Source organism: Amblyomma americanum, chromosome 6 (genome assembly GCF_052857255.1).
Source record: "Amblyomma americanum isolate KBUSLIRL-KWMA chromosome 6, ASM5285725v1, whole genome shotgun sequence".
Lineage (NCBI taxonomy): Eukaryota > Metazoa > Arthropoda > Arachnida > Ixodida > Ixodidae > Amblyomma > Amblyomma americanum.
This window is the reverse complement of record NC_135502.1, coordinates 106,793,310-106,812,253: the sequence shown is the minus strand read 5'-3', so window position 1 is coordinate 106,812,253 and position 18,944 is coordinate 106,793,310. Positions and strand designations below refer to the sequence as shown.

The following is an 18,944-nucleotide window of genomic DNA, read 5'->3' as shown; positions in this document are numbered from 1 at the left end:
CAGCACATGGAGACAAGGCGCAGCGCGTGCCGCTCAAGTGAATATCAAATGAGAGATTGGATGCATGCATATAATCGGGTAAAATGAAAATGTAGGGGAAAAGAGGGCGTGCCTTTCAAAAAGCAAACAACAAGGCCATTATCCTAAGAGCGAACGGGGTAAAGCAAGTTTCCTGAGCGAAACGCGTCACTCGCATGACATCATGGTGTAGTCATAGCCTACGCCTATGCTTTGACTCGGAAGCCGCATAGAAAGCTGATTTCCTCTACAGCCCCCCCCCCCCTCCCCCATCCGGTTCCAGACCGCATGCTTGAATTGTCAGGCAGTCCACCCTTTCAGCCGTTTCTAAGAACTTTCGTGGCTACTTTTGGGACTACTTTAATACACAAACTTTTAACACCTATATCAAAAGTGCAAGTTCATGTTTCCTTTGTTCTGATTTAGTCTGATCGGCGGCCATGTGATAGAACATCCGCCTCGCATTCGGGAGGTGCTTGCTTCGATCTCCTTTGCCGCCGATACCCACAGCTTTTTCGATGGATGCAAGATTTCTCCCCACCTCCTGCTCGGCTCTTCTGGTGTGAAATACTTGGGAAACGTTTCACATAGTAGAACTGACATCTCAAGTGCCAAAGTCCTAAAAGCACCTGGATCTCTACCTAGATGCTGCGCTAATGCCCGCGGAATTTACATTTCTACCTCGATACGTGACGCTCTCTTTTTCGAAACTCAGTGCAACTTGTTGCGAGTTTAACGCTCAGCCCTCTCTTGACATCAGCGCCGGAGAAACATGCAGTACATGCTGTATCATTTCCTTTGAACACAACACGAATCGTTACGGTTGTTCGGGTGCGATGCGCGCAGCAGGCGCTCTCACGTTTCGGGTTCTTCCGGAAGGACACGAGGACGGAGAAGTAGTTTCCGCGCGTGGGCACCCTGAAGAGGACGATGCCGACGTTCTGAGACGTGATGAATGGCTTCCAGGGTTTGATGGGTCCGCAGAACTCGGCGAACCGCTGGTCCATCGGCTTGGGGTGGTCCTCCTGGCTGGGGAAGTACTCGCCATTGTTCTCCCAACCATCGAACACCTGCGCGTGGAAGCGGAAGAAACGATGCCGATACCATTTGGTGAGGTGCAATTCACTGAGTGAAGAAGCGAGACAATAAACAAACTGATCAACAGCTTAGTCTCGGGGGATCGGGGCGAGAACTACAAGTCCTGCTATTTTAGGCTACAAGTGCCTTGGTTTGGTTTAGTTTGGTTTACGGGTTCTTACGTCTCAAAGCTACTTAACAGATGGGCGTCGTAGTGGAGGGCTTTTGATAGTTTCGACCACCTGGGGTTCATCAGCGTGCACTGACATCGCACAGTACGAGAGCCTCTAGCGGTTCGCCTCCATCAAAATGCGACCGCCACGGCCAGAATCGAATCCGCGTCTTTCGGGTCAGTAGCCGAGCACCATAACCGCTGAGCCACCGCGGTGGCTTGTAAGTGCTTTTATCATATCACTTATATAGGAAACCGGATGCAAGTGACTGAAATAGCGATTCAGTGATAGACACCAGAGGCCTATGCATCTGCGCATGTTTCCAGAGAGTGGCGAGAAGTGGAACGAGAAAGTGGAGTAGGGAAGAGGGGGGATGGGGAGGCTAACGAGTAGGAGTCGGTTTCCCACCTTGCACGGCAGGTAAGGGAAAAGAGGGTATGGACGGGACGGAGAAAAGACAGCTGGGAGGAAAGACAGTTGAGAAAAGAGACCGTATCCAGCAATGAATTAAGGTCCTTGTGCGGAAAATTCAGTTATCACGCCGGCACGAAACTCTCAAGAAATGGCAGGAAAATCGCTAGAAACGAATATGTAACGTTAAAGGCATACAGAGTGCCGCTACATCCAGTTCTTGTTCTCCGTAAAAATTGATTATCTGCATCTTTCTTGGTATGTTATCACTTGTCCGGCAGCAAAAAAAAAAAAAAGAAAACTGGCTGCCGCTGAAAAAAAAAATGAATTAAAATGTTTCCTCTTCCTCCGCGCGATTCAATCCCGTGACCACCGGGTTATATGCTCGTAATTTAAGCAAGCTCTCACTAGCATTTGCGCCGTCTGCTGTTCATCGCCACGGTACCAGGCACAACACGCCTCTCACAGTGAAGGACACCCGTCCGTAACACGTGGTGCTTAAGAAATGTTATTCTACCTCTGCTTTATCGGCCAACCGATAAAATAGGGTCTTCATGCCCGCAGTTTTTAAATGCTTCTTTACAACTATGAAAAAAGGTATGCCGAATCTATTTCAGGCCCAGGCTGAGGCAGCGACGATAGCCAGGTCGGGGAGGTCGTCTAGGCGAAGAAGTGCTCCACCGCAATGCACGGAGGAACAACCGGACAGTTGGACAGCGACGTTGTGTGGGGAAGACTACGCAAGCGCCCAGCCGGCAGCATTGTCTTCTACCGAAAGTTCGTGTACATGGCGTTTAAGCCCCCGCGGACTCGAGGTTAGCGTGAGCCAAACGGTCCGTGCTCAGCCACTGCCACACGGGAGCGGAGTTGCGGCGCGCACTCAACTTCGGCAAGAGAACATGTGCTACGGCTCGCCTCAAGGAAAGACTCAATGTCATGTAGCGCACATCGGCATACGGCAGGAAATTGCATGGGCCCTATGTTTGCATGGAAATAGCTAGGACGAATGCTGCAGCTCGCAGGCGCGAAAGCCGACAGAGGTGTCAAGCGCGTAGCAGCGCAAACAGTTAATTGCTGGCTGAGTCGAAGTACGCGCCCAGAACGCCAATCGCTTCATGCCGGGCAGTGAGCAGACATGGATAACGCAGTGGGAATATCTACATCTCCGTACGACCCACACTTGCGCAATCGTGTCAAGATGCATTTGTCCCACAGTAGACGGAAACACACCGTCGTACTCGTGATTCCGAGCCTACACGAGAAAATTTTCTGAGAAACGTCGGACTTTGCAAAACGCTTATTGGATCCGCCTGACGTAGTACCTAAGAAAAAAATGCACAGAGTCCCTCCGGCGTACCCTTATCCAAAGCCTAAAAACAGGATCGGATCCCTCCAACATAATCCCGCCCCCCCCCCCCCCCCCAAAAAAAAAAGATTTTGAAGGATCATTAATGCCACGCGAAAGGAGACGTGCCTAATTCTTGAGATTTTAGATTTGGCTGAAAAAGTATATGTCAGTAAAGACAAGTCGCTATACAAGTGTAAAGGCCATCTTTTAACTTTTTATTCTTCGTATATCTTGCTCCAAAGTGCAAGAAATCGAGTTAATTTGAGCTTTTTTAGAAATTTATTGTCGAGGAACTGTTCCTTGCCGAAAGTTTCTTTTCGAATGTAGTCAGATACTGAGCACCCTGTCTTGCCTGAAAATATAAATTGCGGACCCGCCGCGGTGGCTCAGTGGTTAGGGCGCTTGGCTAATGATCCGGAGTTAACGGGTTTGAACCCGACCGCGGCGGCTGTGTTTTTATGGAGGCAAAACGCTAAGGCGCCCGTGTGCTGTGCGATGTCAGTGAACGTTAAAGATCCCCAGGTGGCCGAAATTATTCCGGAGTCCTCCACTACGGCACCTCTTTCTTCCTTTCTTCTTTCACTCCCTCCTTTATCCCTTCCCTTACGGTGCGGTTCAGGTGTCCAACGATATATGAAACAGATACTGCGCCATTTCCTCCCCTACCCAAAAAAAAACAATTATTATTATGAATGCCGCCATATTGGTTCTAAATAGAAGCGCTTAACACGAGAAAAACTTCGATTTCCGTATTTTTTAAAGCAAACTTGGAGTCTATATTTTGAGACAGAACATTTTTTAGTACTGTCTGAACCTTTGTTATAGCACTATTTGCTTTAATATTGAAAACGCCCTTGCGTTGTTGAGTATTATATTAATAAATATGTCGATTTCTGCGAAAATAGCCACATTGAGGGGTCACAAAACGCTACGCGGGCAAAAGGTAGTAGGCAAAAAAATGGTGAACCCATTCATTTTGTTTCAAATATACAAAAATTAAAGCATTACTTGTTGTTGCTGGCGAGAAATTAATTTTCAAACAGGAGTCCAATCGATGTGGCGCCAGCACCTGTATACAGTCGGGTAAAACACGGCTTTTATTTCCGGTCTCACTGAAAGCATTAATAGCTGCCATGAGCGTTGAACATATTGTGATAAGGCGGCCCATGGAGCGATTTGACCATTTCAGTTGTCTTTAAAGGATATGTTTGGGCGGAAAGCTCACGGTATGCAGGGTGCGCCAGGTCATTCACTATACTATTGACCTAAACGCCGAATTTAAAAAGCCAGTTCGAATTTGTTAGAGGGATAAGCATATATTATCTGCATTTCGCTTGATTGAGGCATCCGCCTGACAATATTATTAAACTTCCAAAACCGTGTTGCATAGCCAATTGCAATAGTTAATAAACCGTTTGTGTAGAATTAAATGTGACGCCCTGTTTATGTACAGCTCGCGTGGATCTGCAGACATATTGAATTGACGGTAGAATACCTGCATAGTTCGGTCATTTTCCTTTTACATTGATTCCATAGTCCGCAGACACGAAACAGCATTCCAGCAGACGCAATTTTATTTATGACCTGGTCAGCGTTTGGAATTAAAGGAACATTAAGGTTCCGGCTGCTTGAAGATAATTTTGCTTCCCTTAGGAATGATTAGACGACCCAGGCTGCTAGAGCAGCTTCTGCCCTTTCGATAGCTACGATAGTTGCTCTGATTTCCAGTGAACCATCTGCTGACCGAATTGCCATCCAAGCACCATATTTCCACGCGTTGCCAGCAGAGTAGATTCCTGGTCGGCACATTCATGCGGCTCATTTAAAAAAAAATCATTTCTGGCCAAAAACAAAAAGTACTTTTCTCACTTATGATATGTGCAGCTTCTTGAATGGGCTGGCCATTTGGCTATCTTTTGTTTTGTGTATCGCCGTTTTTCACATTGCCTTTCCTGGCCCTCAATGTTGCTGTTTTCGCAGAAATCAAGATATCTGTAAATAAATGATTGAAGAACTTTAGCGATTTTTTTTACATTAACGCTAACACTGCTATAACAAGGTTTTAGTAAGAAAGTTCTGCCTCAAATATTAGAGTACAAATTTAATTTTAAAAATCCAGAAATCTTGGAAGTTTTTCCTGCTCTTAAGCGCTTCTATACTGAACAGAAATGTCATCCACGGTTTACCTTTTGAGACACGACCGGACATCTGACTGACTACACGCGGAGACCAACTTTTTCGGAAAGGTATAGTTCCTGAACAATAAATTCCGAAAAATGCTCATGCAGGTCACGGCGGATCTTGAAAGACAAAGGCCGAGAGAAATTGACGGAACCTTGGCCCCCCAGGGCGGCCGACCGCGGGAGTAACACGCGCTGGAGTTGAGTAGACACCACCCGCTAAGAAGACGTCAGGGCCCGCGTCGCGGCGCCATTTAGTCATGGTGTCGTTCTGCAGGCGACTAAATAAACTTGTTTCCTTTTCCTCCTCCTCCTCCTCATATTAAGGCGATTTCTTTCAATTTGAAAACGTGATATTTGGCAAAAAAAAAAACTTTTTCTTCAAAAGAAGGCTTCTACACTCGTCGCGGTGGCTCAGTGGTTAGGGCGCTCAGGCTAATGATCCGGAGTTCCCGTGTTCGAACCCGACTGCTGCGGCTGCGGCGGCTGCGAAACGAGGACGAACAAAGATGTGGACAGGACTGGCGCTAGCGCTACAGCGCCAGTCCTGCCCACTTCTTCGTTTGTCCTCCTCTTTTCGCGCGGCATTCTTTAAACATGATCACTGACCAACAAGCCCAAACAGCCACTTTAGTCCAACCCATAGTATTTGTGAGTACCAAATCTTGGTTGTGTATATTGTTTTTTTTTTGTAGCGATAGCTACATTGTGGTAGCATTTCGAACCTTCAGCGTGGCGGAACCGCTACCCCGTGGCTGCGCCGCCACGCTGTCACGTGGTTGGTCACGTGGTGCGGAGCAGCTGCCGGCGGCGCGGCGCGGTGCTGATCACGTGGTTCGTCACGTGACCAGCCACGTGGTGCGGAGCAGCTGCTGCTGCTGGCAACGCGGCACGCCGGCGAAACCGAGCTCCAACAGCTGTGCGCATGCGCCGTGTCGAGTGGGACGAAGATGAAGGAACGCCCAGCGAAACCGAGCGGCGAAAGACAGACATTGCAATTCAACTGAGCAAGTTCCACCCGGCCAGCTGTAGTTATCGCGTCACTCAGGTTTAACCAGAGCTAAACAACCGCCAATTTTTCTGCTACATGCCTCCACTTAATATATCGGTGATATATGACAAATTCAGACGCTGCAATACTGCCCGTATGTGGGGATGACAATGCTTCTGAAGCGGTCATTCTGACTGCATTCTTGTTGCCGCGCGGAGCAGTTTTGTAAAAAATGAATAAAATTAATTGACAGACAGACAGACAGACAGACAGACAGACAGACAGACAGACAGACAGACAGACAGACAGACAGACAGACAGACAGACAGACAGACAGACAGACAGACAGACAGACAGACAGACAGACAGACAGACAGACAGACAGACAGACAGACAGACAGACAGACAGACAGACAGACAGACAGACAGACAGACAGACAGACAGACAGACAGACAGACAGACAGACAGACAGACAGACAGACAGACAGACTTAATTCATTCATTCATTCATGATTGCTTTATTGATTGATTGATATACAGCATTTCATCTATGGTATTCCTAAATTAGCACTGGTCGGAACAGCAGCGCTGCCTTAGTTTTCGTCCCAAAATATATTTGCTTACTGCAGAAAATATTATGTAGTGCAATGAGCATTTTACGCTTGCAGTCCGAGGTTTACCGGACCAAGTAAGACGTCGGCCTTTGTCAGAATGCCCGTAAGCTACGAATAAGTGCGATGGCCAATGGATTCTTGCTTGGAATGGCAGCTACCACCTTTGTTAACCGTTTCTCTTTCAAGAGCCAGGTGCGCTACTAGAGCTTCGGTTCTTAGCTAAGCTGTGAGCCCAGTGACGTGAGGACGGCACGTGGGTTGAAGTTAAGAACGAAACATGTTATTCACTAAACGCTACGGTATCCCTTAACAGGGCAGCGTAATAAAATAAACTGGGGGCAAATAATTTTCGTTTTAATTGTTTTTACACCGGAATTACCCCTTTGGTGTATTTCCTCGCTATCTGCGAACAAAACGGTCTTTCAGTTGCCGACTTCTAAAGGAAAGTAAGCTGCTTATGCAAAGTGCGCTTAAAGAAGCGACGGCTTCGGAGGGTTTTTTTTATTATTCTATAATCCTACTTCATAAATATGAAAGACTGCTCTGAGACAGCATACGCTTTAGGCTGAAAACTTTAGTCCAAAATGCTAAAGCTTACTTTCACCTGTGGTGATTGGACCCACGTGACGGGTGCGACATTCCGGGAAGAAAAAATGAAAATTTTTCACTTTAGCGTACTGTGTGGTGAGCCACTCATGCTGTCAATTTAGGAAGAGAAAAAAAAAGGCTGGCTGCAGCAAGAAAGTCGTTATGGTTAGGATACACTCTACGGTGGCATTATTTAAGAGAAGAGAGAGGAAATACAAAGGTGCGCCGCTTAAACAAACGGCTTCTTAGACATAGAGCTTTCTTTGAAAGCGGCTTCACCCTTCTGAATGCATCAAAAAACACAACGTGTGCTGAATAAATGATTCCTCTGGCGGCACTAATCTCGCATGCAAATGGCATGTAGAACATTCTAGCTATGCAGATGGATCTTCGTGAATATTTAAAGCTACGGGAAGCTGTTCCACATTACTGTCTTCATACAGTGCTTACATATACAGAACAAAAAAAAAAAAACTCGTCCCCCTCACTACTGCTGATCGCATGAGGTTTCTGATCAACGCGTTCTCTTTTTCACCGTATTTTTCTGGTGCGCACTTCTGCTGGGACGTAAAACTGTTACTGAATAACTCACCGGGCCGCCGCAACTTAATCTCTCTAGGCACGAAAGCTTCCAGCTCTTTCATCATATTCAGGGGTGCTCTAGGAAGCAGTGGGTGCATCCTCTTCGGGTTACACCAAGCAGAATCAGCGAATAACTCTTGTCTGCTTTGCGTAGAACGAACGCCGCTTCGAACGTGACCCTTAAAGGAGCACAGACACCAAGCTTTTCGCACTGTATTTTTGCTTTCGAATGATGCGTAAGACATTAGTAAACATGAATCATCGCATGCATTTCGCCTGCGTCCTGTATTGAATTTGTTCTTTTTTACAGCTTCAGTTTCAGCAGTGAAGAGACAGTTACGATGCCACAAGTGAGCACCAGATTAAGTGAGAAATTCAAAAACTGCAATATAACGGCTCCTTGTTCGCTTGCTGGCATTCCAGTTTGGGCAGCAGTTCAGCACAAGAGCTTGGATGAATTAAAACAAAAAACACCGGTTGTACTGCAGTTATCGTAGCCTCACATCATCTGATATTCACTTGTGACGTCGCAACCGTCGTCTGGCAACTGAAACGGAAGCTGATACTACACAGTAAAAAAACGTTGGACGACACACTTAAGCTCCTCCTTATGGGTATGACGCGATAGAGCAATGGGTTCATTCCCATATACACAGAAGGTCATTCTCTACTTAACTTTCATAGACCCCGGGAGACCTCATAGCCCTCCAGGCGCAGCGCTGCAGCGGTTGAGCGATGCGCTACTGCCCTGCGATGGCAGATGCTCCACGTAGTGGGCATTGTGCGGCCCAGGTTGCTCTTCCCGAGCCACCAATGATTAATTTAACTGCCGCCCTGCGCGGCGGGCAGTTTGCTCACTATCCCGTGGGCTGGTTGTGATGAAGCCGCAAGGTCACGTGACCTTGGTGGCCTGCCCAGGTTGCTCTTCCCGAGCCACCAATGATTAATTTAACTGCCGCCCTGTGCGGCGGGCAGTTTGCTCACTATCCCGTGGGCTGGTTGTGATGAAGCCGCAAGGTCACGTGACCTTGGTGGCCTGCCCAGGTTGCTCTTCCCGAGCCACCAATGATTAATTTAACTGCCGCCCTGTGCGGCGGGCAGTTTGCTCACTATCCCGTGGGCTGGTTGTGATGAAGCCGCAAGGTCACGTGACCTAGGTGGACCACCCAGGTTGCTCTTCCCGAGCCACTAATCATTAATTTAACTGCCACCTGCCGTGGCGGGCAGTTTGCTTACTATCCCGTGGGCTGGTTGTGATGAAGCCGCAAGGTCACGTGACCTTGGTGGCCTGCCCAGGTTGCTCTTCCCGAGCCACCAATGATTAATTTAACTGCCGCCCTGTGCGGCGGGCAGTTTGCTCACTATCCCGTGGGCTGGTTGTGATGAAGCCGCAAGGTCACGTGACCTAGGTGGACCACCCAGGTTGCTCTTCCCGAGCCACTAATCATTAATTTAACTGCCACCTGCCGTGGCGGGCAGTTTGCTTACTATCCCGTGGGCTGGTTGTGATGAAGCCGCAAGGTCACGTGACCTTGGTGGCCTGCCCAGGTTGCTCTTCCCGAGCCACCAATGATTAATTTAACTGCCGCCCTGCGCGGCGGGCAGTTTGCTCACTATCCCGTGGGCTGGTTGTGATGAAGCCGCAAGGTCACGTGACCTAGGTGGACCACCCAGGTTGCTCTTCCCGAGCCACCAATGATTAATTTAACTGCCGCCCTGTGCGGCGGGCAGTTTGCTCACTATCCCGTGGGCTGGTTGTGATGAAGCCGCAAGGTCACGTGACCTAGGTGGACCACCCAGGTTGCTCTTCCCGAGCCACCAATCATGAATTTAACTGCCACCTGCCGTGGCGGGCAGTTTGCTCACTATCCCGTGGGCTGGTTGTGATGAAGCCGCAAGGTCACGTGACCTAGGTGGACCACCCAGGTTGCTCTTCCCGAGCCACCAATGATTAATTTAACTGCCACCTGCCGTGGCGGGCAGTTTGCTCACTATCCCGTGGGCTGGTTGTGATGAAGCCGCAAGGTCACGTGACCTAGGTGGACCACCCAGGTTGCTCTTCCCGAGCCACCAATCATTAATTTAACTGCCACCTGCCGTGGCGGGCAGTTTGCTTACTATCCCGTGGGCTGGTTGTGATGAAGCCGCAAGGTCACGTGACCTTGGTGGCCTGCCCAGGTTGCTCTTCCCGAGCCACCAATGATTAATTTAACTGCCGCCCTGTGCGGCGGGCAGTTTGCTCACTATCCCGTGGGCTGGTTGTGATGAAGCCGCAAGGTCACGTGACCTAGGTGGACCACCCAGGTTGCTCTTCCCGAGCCACCAATCATGAATTTAACTGCCACCTGCCGTGGCGGGCAGTTTGCTCACTATCCCGTGGGCTGGTTGTGATGAAGCCGCAAGGTCACGTGACCTAGGTGGACCACCCAGGTTGCTCTTCCCGAGCCACCAATCATTAATTTAACTGCCACCTGCCGTGGCGGGCAGTTTGCTCACTATCCCGTGGGCTGGTTGTGATGAAGCCGCAAGGTCACGTGACCTAGGTGGACCACCCAGGTTGCTCTTCCCGAGCCACCAATCATTAATTTAACTGCCACCTGCCGTGGCGGGCAGTTTGCTTACTATCCCGTGGGCTGGTTGTGATGAAGCCGCAAGGTCACGTGACCTTGGTGGCCTGCCCAGGTTGCTCTTCCCGAGCCACCAATGATTAATTTAACTGCCGCCCTGTGCGGCGGGCAGTTTGCTCACTATCCCGTGGGCTGGTTGTGATGAAGCCGCAAGGTCACGTGACCTAGGTGGACCACCCAGGTTGCTCTTCCCGAGCCACCAATCATTAATTTAACTGCCACCTGCCGTGGTGGGCAGTTTGCTTACTATACAGTGGGCTGGTTGTGATGAAGCCGCAAGGTCACGTGACCTTGGTGGCCTGCCCAGGTTGCTCTTCCCGAGCCACCAATGATTAATTTAACTGCCGCCCTGTGCGGCGGGCAGTTTGCTCACTATCCCGTGGGCTGGTTGTGATGAAGCCGCAAGGTCGCGTGACCTAGGTGGACCACCCAGGTTGCTCTTCCCGAGCCACCAATCATTAATTTAACTGCCACCTGCCGTGGTGGGCAGTTTGCTTACTATCCCGTGGGCTGGTTGTGATGAAGCCGCAAGGTCACGTGACCTAGGTGGACCACCCAGGTTGCTCTTCCCGAGCCACCAATCATTAATTTAACTGCCACCTGCCGTGGCGGGCAGTTTGCTTACTATCCCGTGGGCTGGTTGTGATGAAGCCGCAAGGTCACGTGACCTTGGTGGCCTGCCCAGGTTGCTCTTCCCGAGCCACCAATCATTAATTTAACTGCCACCTGCCGCGGTGAGCAGTTCGCTTACTATCCCGTGGGCTGATTGTGATGAAGCCGCAAGGTGACGTGACCTAGGTGGCCCGCCCAGGTTGCTCTTCCCGAGCCACCAATCATTAATTTAACTGCCACCTGCCGTGGCGGGCAGTTTGCTTACTATCCCGTGGGCTGGTTGTGATGAAGCCGCAAGGTCACGTGACCTTGGTGGCCTGCCCAGGTTGCTCTTCCCGAGCCACCAATGATTAATTTAACTGCCGCCCTGTGCGGCGGGCAGTTTGCTCACTATCCCGTGGGCTGGTTGTGATGAAGCCGCAAGGTCACGTGACCTAGGTGGACCACCCAGGTTGCTCTTCCCGAGCCACCAATCATTAATTTAACTGCCACCTGCCGTGGCGGGCAGTTTGCTTACTATCCCGTGGGCTGGTTGTGATGAAGCCGCAAGGTCACGTGACCTTGGTGGCCTGCCCAGGTTGCTCTTCCCGAGCCACCAATGATTAATTTAACTGCCGCCCTGTGCGGCGGGCAGTTTGCTCACTATCCCGTGGGCTGGTTGTGATGAAGCCGCAAGGTGACGTGACTTAGGTGGCCCGCCCAGGTTGCTCTTCCTGAGCCACCAATAATTAATTTAACTGCCACCTGCCGCGGTGGGCAGTTTGCTTACTATCCCGTGGGCTGGTTGTGATGAAGCCGCAAGGTCACGTGACCTTGGTGGCCTGCCCAGGTTGCTCTTCCCGAGCCACCAATGATTAATTTAACTGCCGCCCTGTGCGGCGGGCAGTTTGCTCACTATCCCGTGGGCTGATTGTGATGAAGCCGCAAGGTGACGTGACTTAGGTGGCCCGCCCAGGTTGCTCTTCCTGAGCCACCAATAATTAATTTAACTGCCACCTGCCGCGGTGGGCAGTTTGCTTACTATCCCGTGGGCTGGTTGTGATGAAGCCGCAAGGTCACGTGACCTTGGTGGCCTGCCCAGGTTGCTCTTCCCGAGCCACCAATGATTAATTTAACTGCCGCCCTGTGCGGCGGGCAGTTTGCTCACTATCCCGTGGGCTGATTGTGATGAAGCCGCAAGGTCACGTGACCTAGGTGGACCACCCAGGTTGCTCTTCCCGAGCCACCAATCATTAATTTAACTGCCACCTGCCGTGGCGGGCAGTTTGCTTACTATCCCGTGGGCTGGTTGTGATGAAGCCGCAAGGTCACGTGACCTTGGTGGCCTGCCCAGGTTGCTCTTCCCGAGCCACCAATGATTAATTTAACTGCCGCCCTGTGCGGCGGGCAGTTTGCTCACTATACCGTGGGCTGGTTGTGATGAAGCCGCAAGGTGACGTGACTTAGGTGGCCCGCCCAGGTTGCTCTTCCTGAGCCACCAATAATTAATTTAACTGCCACCTGCCGCGGTGGGCAGTTTGCTTACTATCCCGTGGGCTGGTTGTGATGAAGCCGCAAGGTCACGTGACCTTGGTGGCCTGCCCAGGTTGCTCTTCCCGAGCCACCAATGATTAATTTAACTGCCGCCCTGTGCGGCGGGCAGTTTGCTCACTATCCCGTGGGCTGATTGTGATGAAGCCGCAAGGTGACGTGACTTAGGTGGCCCGCCCAGGTTGCTCTTCCTGAGCCACCAATAATTAATTTAACTGCCACCTGCCGCGGTGGGCAGTTTGCTTACTATCCCGTGGGCTGGTTGTGATGAAGCCGCAAGGTCACGTGACCTTGGTGGCCTGCCCAGGTTGCTCTTCCCGAGCCACCAATGATTAATTTAACTGCCGCCCTGTGCGGCGGGCAGTTTGCTCACTATCCCGTGGGCTGGTTGTGATGAAGCCGCAAGGTGACGTGACCTAGGTGGCCCGCCCAGGTTGCTCTTCCTGAGCCACCAATAATTAATTTAACTGCCACCTGCCGCGGTGGGCAGTTTGCTTACTATCCCGTGGGCTGGTTGTGATGAAGCCGCAAGGTCACGTGACCTTGGTGGCCTGCCCAGGTTGCTCTTCCCGAGCCACCAATGATTAATTTAACTGCCGCCCTGTGCGGCGGGCAGTTTGCTCACTATCCCGTGGGCTGATTGTGATGAAGCCGCAAGGTGACGTGACTTAGGTGGCCCGCCCAGGTTGCTCTTCCTGAGCCACCAATAATTAATTTAACTGCCACCTGCCGCGGTGGGCAGTTTGCTTACTATCCCGTGGGCTGATTGTGATGAAGCCGCAAGGTGACCTGACCTAGGTGGCCCGCCCAGGTTGCTCTTCCTGAGCCACCAATCATTAATTTAACTGCCACTTGCCGTGGTGGGCAGTTTGCTTACTATCCCGTGGGCTGGTTGTGATGACGCCGCAGGGTCACGTGACCCAGACGGTCCTCCTGCCTCCTAGGTTGCTCTCTGGGCACCACCTGGCAGAGCCATTCTAGTGATTTTTCGCTCACAGCGCCGACAACGCCGACCACTCCGACGCCGGATTTTCTGCGTAATGGGGCGTTTGATGCTATGGCGTTAAATTTCAAGTACAAATCGTTTATTGAGCACTGACGAGTTCCACGAGGTGGTCCAAGTTTACTAATATCGTACGTATCACACCACGGTAAAATCAGCTGTGAAAAAAATCGGATGTCTCCACTGAATTAAGCGCGAACAGTGCCTAAGAAAGACAGCCCCCGGCCACGCACACATTTACGCTATAATGCGGAGAGAAAGTGAAATCAGCAAAAAATCGGTAGAGGAGACGTTAACCACAACAGCGTTTCACTTTGGTTGCTCTGCACTGTGGAATGGGAAAATGTGGGTAGAAGGGAATATGGGAAGATGAAGTATGTCATAACGAAGAGCAGCATGATGCTCTAATAGAGAATGCGCAGTTGAGCGCTTAGGCTTATTACGTTTTCCTTCAGCGTTCTATCTCAGTCGCCATATGCGGCTGTCGTCAGGGGTACAAATTCTTTGCAGTGTGCACAACAGCGGGCACGCTGTTTGAATTGAAAAACAAGGTGAAATCGAAAAAAATGTAGTTTTTCTTCTTTCCAGTGGCGTATGATTGAAAATGATCATCATATCTGTTCGAGACAGCAAACTTCATCATGGACCATTAGCTGCATAAGCTGCCCACGACAAACCTGTTTTTCCGCATGCTCAACCAAAGGAAATTGTCTAAGCGTTCCAAGTGCCCTAGTGATACCCTCTTAGCATTGAAGGCTCTCTCTCTCTCTTAATAATAATAATAATTGGTTTTTGGTGGAAAGGAAATGGCGCAGTATCTGTCTCATATATCGTTGGACACCTGAACCGCGCCTTAAGGGAAGGGATAAAGGAGGGAGTGAAAGAAGAGAGGAACAAATAGGTCCGCAGTGGAGGGCTCCGGAATAATTTCGACCACCTGGGGATCTTTAACGTGCACTGACATCGCACAGCACACGGGCGCCTTAGCGTTTTGCCTCCATAAAAACGCAGCCGCCGCGGTCGGGTTCGAACCCGGGAACTCCGGATCAGTAGTCGAGCGCCCTAACCACTGAGCCACCGCGGCGGGGCTCTCTCTCTTCGCAAGTTCTAAATTGCAGGCACACATCTCTGCTAGCCTCCACAACCCTCTGTTTTTTAAGCTCCTTGGCAATTCTGTATACTACGTCTTGTCAGCACACATCTTTTGAAGCATATCTCTATGTTTGGAATAATAGAGATGCTATTAAGCTTGAGGTAAAAAGCAGGAAAAAGATTAGGGAACTTCGACGACATTTAAATATAATTTTTCTTCCATATTATGCCATGAAAATTGTTGCAAATTTGGAAGGCATAAAGAATGTTTCAAAATGCAGTGGAACAGACTACACACTCAAGAGAACTCTGAAAATTGTTCCTTGCACCACTTTTCGAAGTACTCGTCCCATATTCGTCCTCTACAGCCCATAAAAAAGGTATATAGACTTTTATAGACTTTTTATAGTTTCTATTGCCCCTATAATATTTCCTCTGTCTATTCATACTCCACTGAGTGCCTATAGATAAAAGTCTACTAAAAGTGTATGACCAAGAATTTATGAATTGTCTATATACTTTTGTGAGACTTGTATAGTCTATAAGTTAGTCTTTAAGATTTGTCCTTAAAAAGTTCATAGACTTTATAGACAAACGCCCATGGAAAGTCTAAAGGCGTTCTAAAAAATTTGGTAAAAGAGGCCAACGAACTTTTTGGTTGTCACAAACACATGAGGCTCGTTTATCGCTGAGAAGGAACTTTTCCAGGGAACTTTTCTCGTAAACTCTAAAGCAGTATGAAAGTTAGCACCGACTATTGGCACCATCAACCGCTATTCTACAAGTAAAGACGTGAAGTATACTTTCTATTTTCTCCTTTAAGTGGTTTTCCGCTTAATATCAATCTTTTCCTTGTTTCATGCAATAGGAAAAACAAAACATGTTCGTGAATTAGAATTGCTTTTTCACTTCCATAATTATTGCTCCTGTGTTTCCCCTGGCACTTGAGCATACAAGTGTGCCAAATATGCAAATGTGCGCTATTTTGAAAGTCGCCATGTCGCACCCACTCCATTCGTATACAGAAGACCAGTCACCATAGTTTTGTCAATTTTTTCAGAATTTATTCTTTTGCGCTTTTAACGCTGGCAGCTGCTCCTTGTGACGTCAGGTTTCATACTCATAACGGATAAGGCTGCCCACTGAACCTGTTAATGCAAGCGTTACCAGAAGCGTTACTAGGATGTTACCAGCTCAAAGAGGCTAAACAAGGTGGAGCCGGGAGAAAACATCGCACAAAACACAGCGCCAAATATGGATCTGGCAGCAAATGTGGTATATGTACCGGGTGTCCCAGCTAACTTGAGCCAAGGGTTAAAAAATCAATTAGAGGCAGTTGAGTGAAACCATGTTGCACATCGGTGACAGCCATCTTGCGCACCACAGGCAATTTTTAAGCGTTGCATATTGCAATCACTCAGTTCAGCCCTTGGGCGCGGCCGGGCAGCCACCAAACCACGTGACGTGACGTCACGACAGCCGGAGGAAAAGCTGGGCCCCAACTCGCGCGGTCGCGCGCGGCCGCAGCCACCACCTGACTCCCGCTCCTCCCGCTAGGGGCGCTGCGCCGGCGCGTGACGTCACGGAGGAAAAGCTGGGCCCCAACTGGCGCGGTCGCGCGCGGCCGCAGCCACCACCTGACTCCCGGTCCTCCCGCTAGGGGCGCTGCGCTATGATCGACGTCACGGCATATGTATAAAAGAGCTGCGCTCCTTCGCCGGGACACTCTTATACCCCTGTCACACGGGCATTTCGAGGGCCCTCGAACCGATAGTCTATCGACTCAAAGGCGATCGAGCGCTGCTACACGGGCAGTTTCAATGGCGATCGAGTCAATAGCCTATCGAGTCAACGGAGCAGCACGGAACTCCATCGAGATATGCAACACATTCTTGGCTTAACCAAGCTAAGCCTGGCCATATTTTGTTTCGCAAGTAATTATAAGTAAGTTTAATGCTCTAAATTAATAAATATTGAATTTAGGCAACAAAGTGCATTTGAAGAGTTGTCGAGCACCTTCAGAAGCCCCCATTGCACCATTTACGACAAGGAAATCCTCCCGTGCGTCTTTTTTTCCCAGCTCCAAAGAAAACCCACGAAATACAAGTTAAACCACGTGACTAACGCACTTGCGCGCCCCGATCGTTCTGCCCTCAGGCGTGGTTTGAGCAAACGAAATCGCCTCCAGCCCTGACTCGACGGCCCTCAGCAGCGGCAGGCCGATAAGTTGGCGGCGGACACTCGCAGCGTCATGTGTGCCACTGGCTGACGCAGACGAGAAACCACCGCCAACATATCGGCCTGCCGCTTCTGCGGGGCTGTCTAGTCAAGGCTGCAGGCGATTTCGTTTGCTCGAACCACGCTTGGGGGCAGAACGATCGTGGCGCGCAAGTGCGTCAGTCACGTGGTTTAACTTGTATTTCGCGGGTTTTCTTTGGAGGTGGGAAAAAAAGACGCACGTGAGGATTTCCTTGCCTGTAAGTGATAGAATGTATGCTTCCGAAGGTGCTCGACAACTCTTCAAATGCAATTTGTTGTGTGAAGTCACTATTTATTAATTTAGATTCCTAAACTTAATAAACTATCACTTCATTGCGAAACAAAAAATTGCCTGCGGTGCGCAAGGAGGCTGTCACAGACATGAAACTGGATTCACTCGCATGCTTCTATTAATTTATCTTTAACCTTTGGCTCAAGTTAGCTGGGGCACCCAGTGTCCCATATATATATATATATATATATATATATATATATATATATATATATATATATATATATATATATATATATATATATATATATATACTTATGAAGGGAGCTAACAGTCACCGAAACCAAGGTGCATAGGGAAATGTTTTTTTTTATTTGTAGTGCTTATCAGTGGGATATTATAGTACTTAGATTAATAAATCGCTTAAAGAAAATTACTTATAAAGCAGCAGAAAAAGCAACCATGCCGTTGGTGGTATATATATATATATATATATATATATATATATATATATATATATATATATATATATATATATATATATATATATATATATATATATATATATATATATATATATATATATATATATATATATATATATATATATATATACGTCGTATATAAACGTCGTGAATTAAATCCTGTTATGTTTTTCAATTTTTGGTGATTTTATATTATATTGACCAAATCAGCTGCCAAAAATCAATTTCGGTGTATATATATATATATATATATATATATATATATATATATATATATATATATATATATATAAATATATATATATATATATATATAGATAGATAGCTCGAAGTTTTTCTTACCCATCGTCAGCAATTTGTTGCCGTTAACAATGATAATTCCGCCGTTAACCCTGTCCTTACCGGTGTGCCCCAAGGCCCCGTCGTGGGGCCCCTGCTTTGTCTTATATTTATCAACGGCTTACCCAGTAACTTTTCTTCTTCTGTACATCTTTTTGCCGATGACTGCATCCTTTTTCGGGAAATAACAAATGATAGTGCCAAGCACATGATTCAGTCTGACCTTAACGCTATCTCAACATGGTGTAAAACTTGGAATATGACTTTAAATGCTGAAAAGTGCAAACTATGCGCATTTCTCGCCTTGATAGTGAATCGCCCGTATATACTCTTAATGATGTGTTGCTTGATCCAGTTACAAGTTATAAGTAGCTCGGAATTCATATTACGTCTGACCTTAGCTGGCATGCGCACATTGAGCACATCACTAACAAAGCTAATCGCATGCTCGGATATCTGAGACGTAACTTTCACGCAGCCCCAATTAACATCAAACTTCTACTCTATACGACACTCGTACGTTCACAACTAGAATATGCTTCATCAATCTGGGACCCTGGTGTTAAGAGTTTGAGCGACCTACTGGAGATGGTACAACACAAATCAGCGCGGTTTATTCTCTTTGACTTTCGGCGTACATCAAGCGTAACCGCTATGAAAACTACTCTAGGCTTATCTTCACTTGCATCACGACGCAAAATTGCACCCCTGTGCCTTTTTCACAAAATATTTCATCATGAGTCCATTCGCTACGTGTTACTTCTTCCCTGTTCATGTATTTC

At 48.4% G+C, this 18,944-nt stretch overlaps 1 protein-coding gene across 1 annotated transcript in view; it reads right to left on the bottom strand.

Annotated features, from left to right (window-relative positions):
* The window catches only part of LOC144093951 (corticotropin-releasing factor-binding protein), a 121,465-nt gene that overhangs the window by 16,385 nt on the left and 86,136 nt on the right, over positions 1-18,944 (bottom strand). The window contains exon 4 of the mRNA XM_077627722.1: positions 878-1,088. Coding sequence (XP_077483848.1) covers positions 878-1,088 — 211 coding nt within the window. The remainder of the gene's footprint in view (positions 1-877; positions 1,089-18,944) is intronic.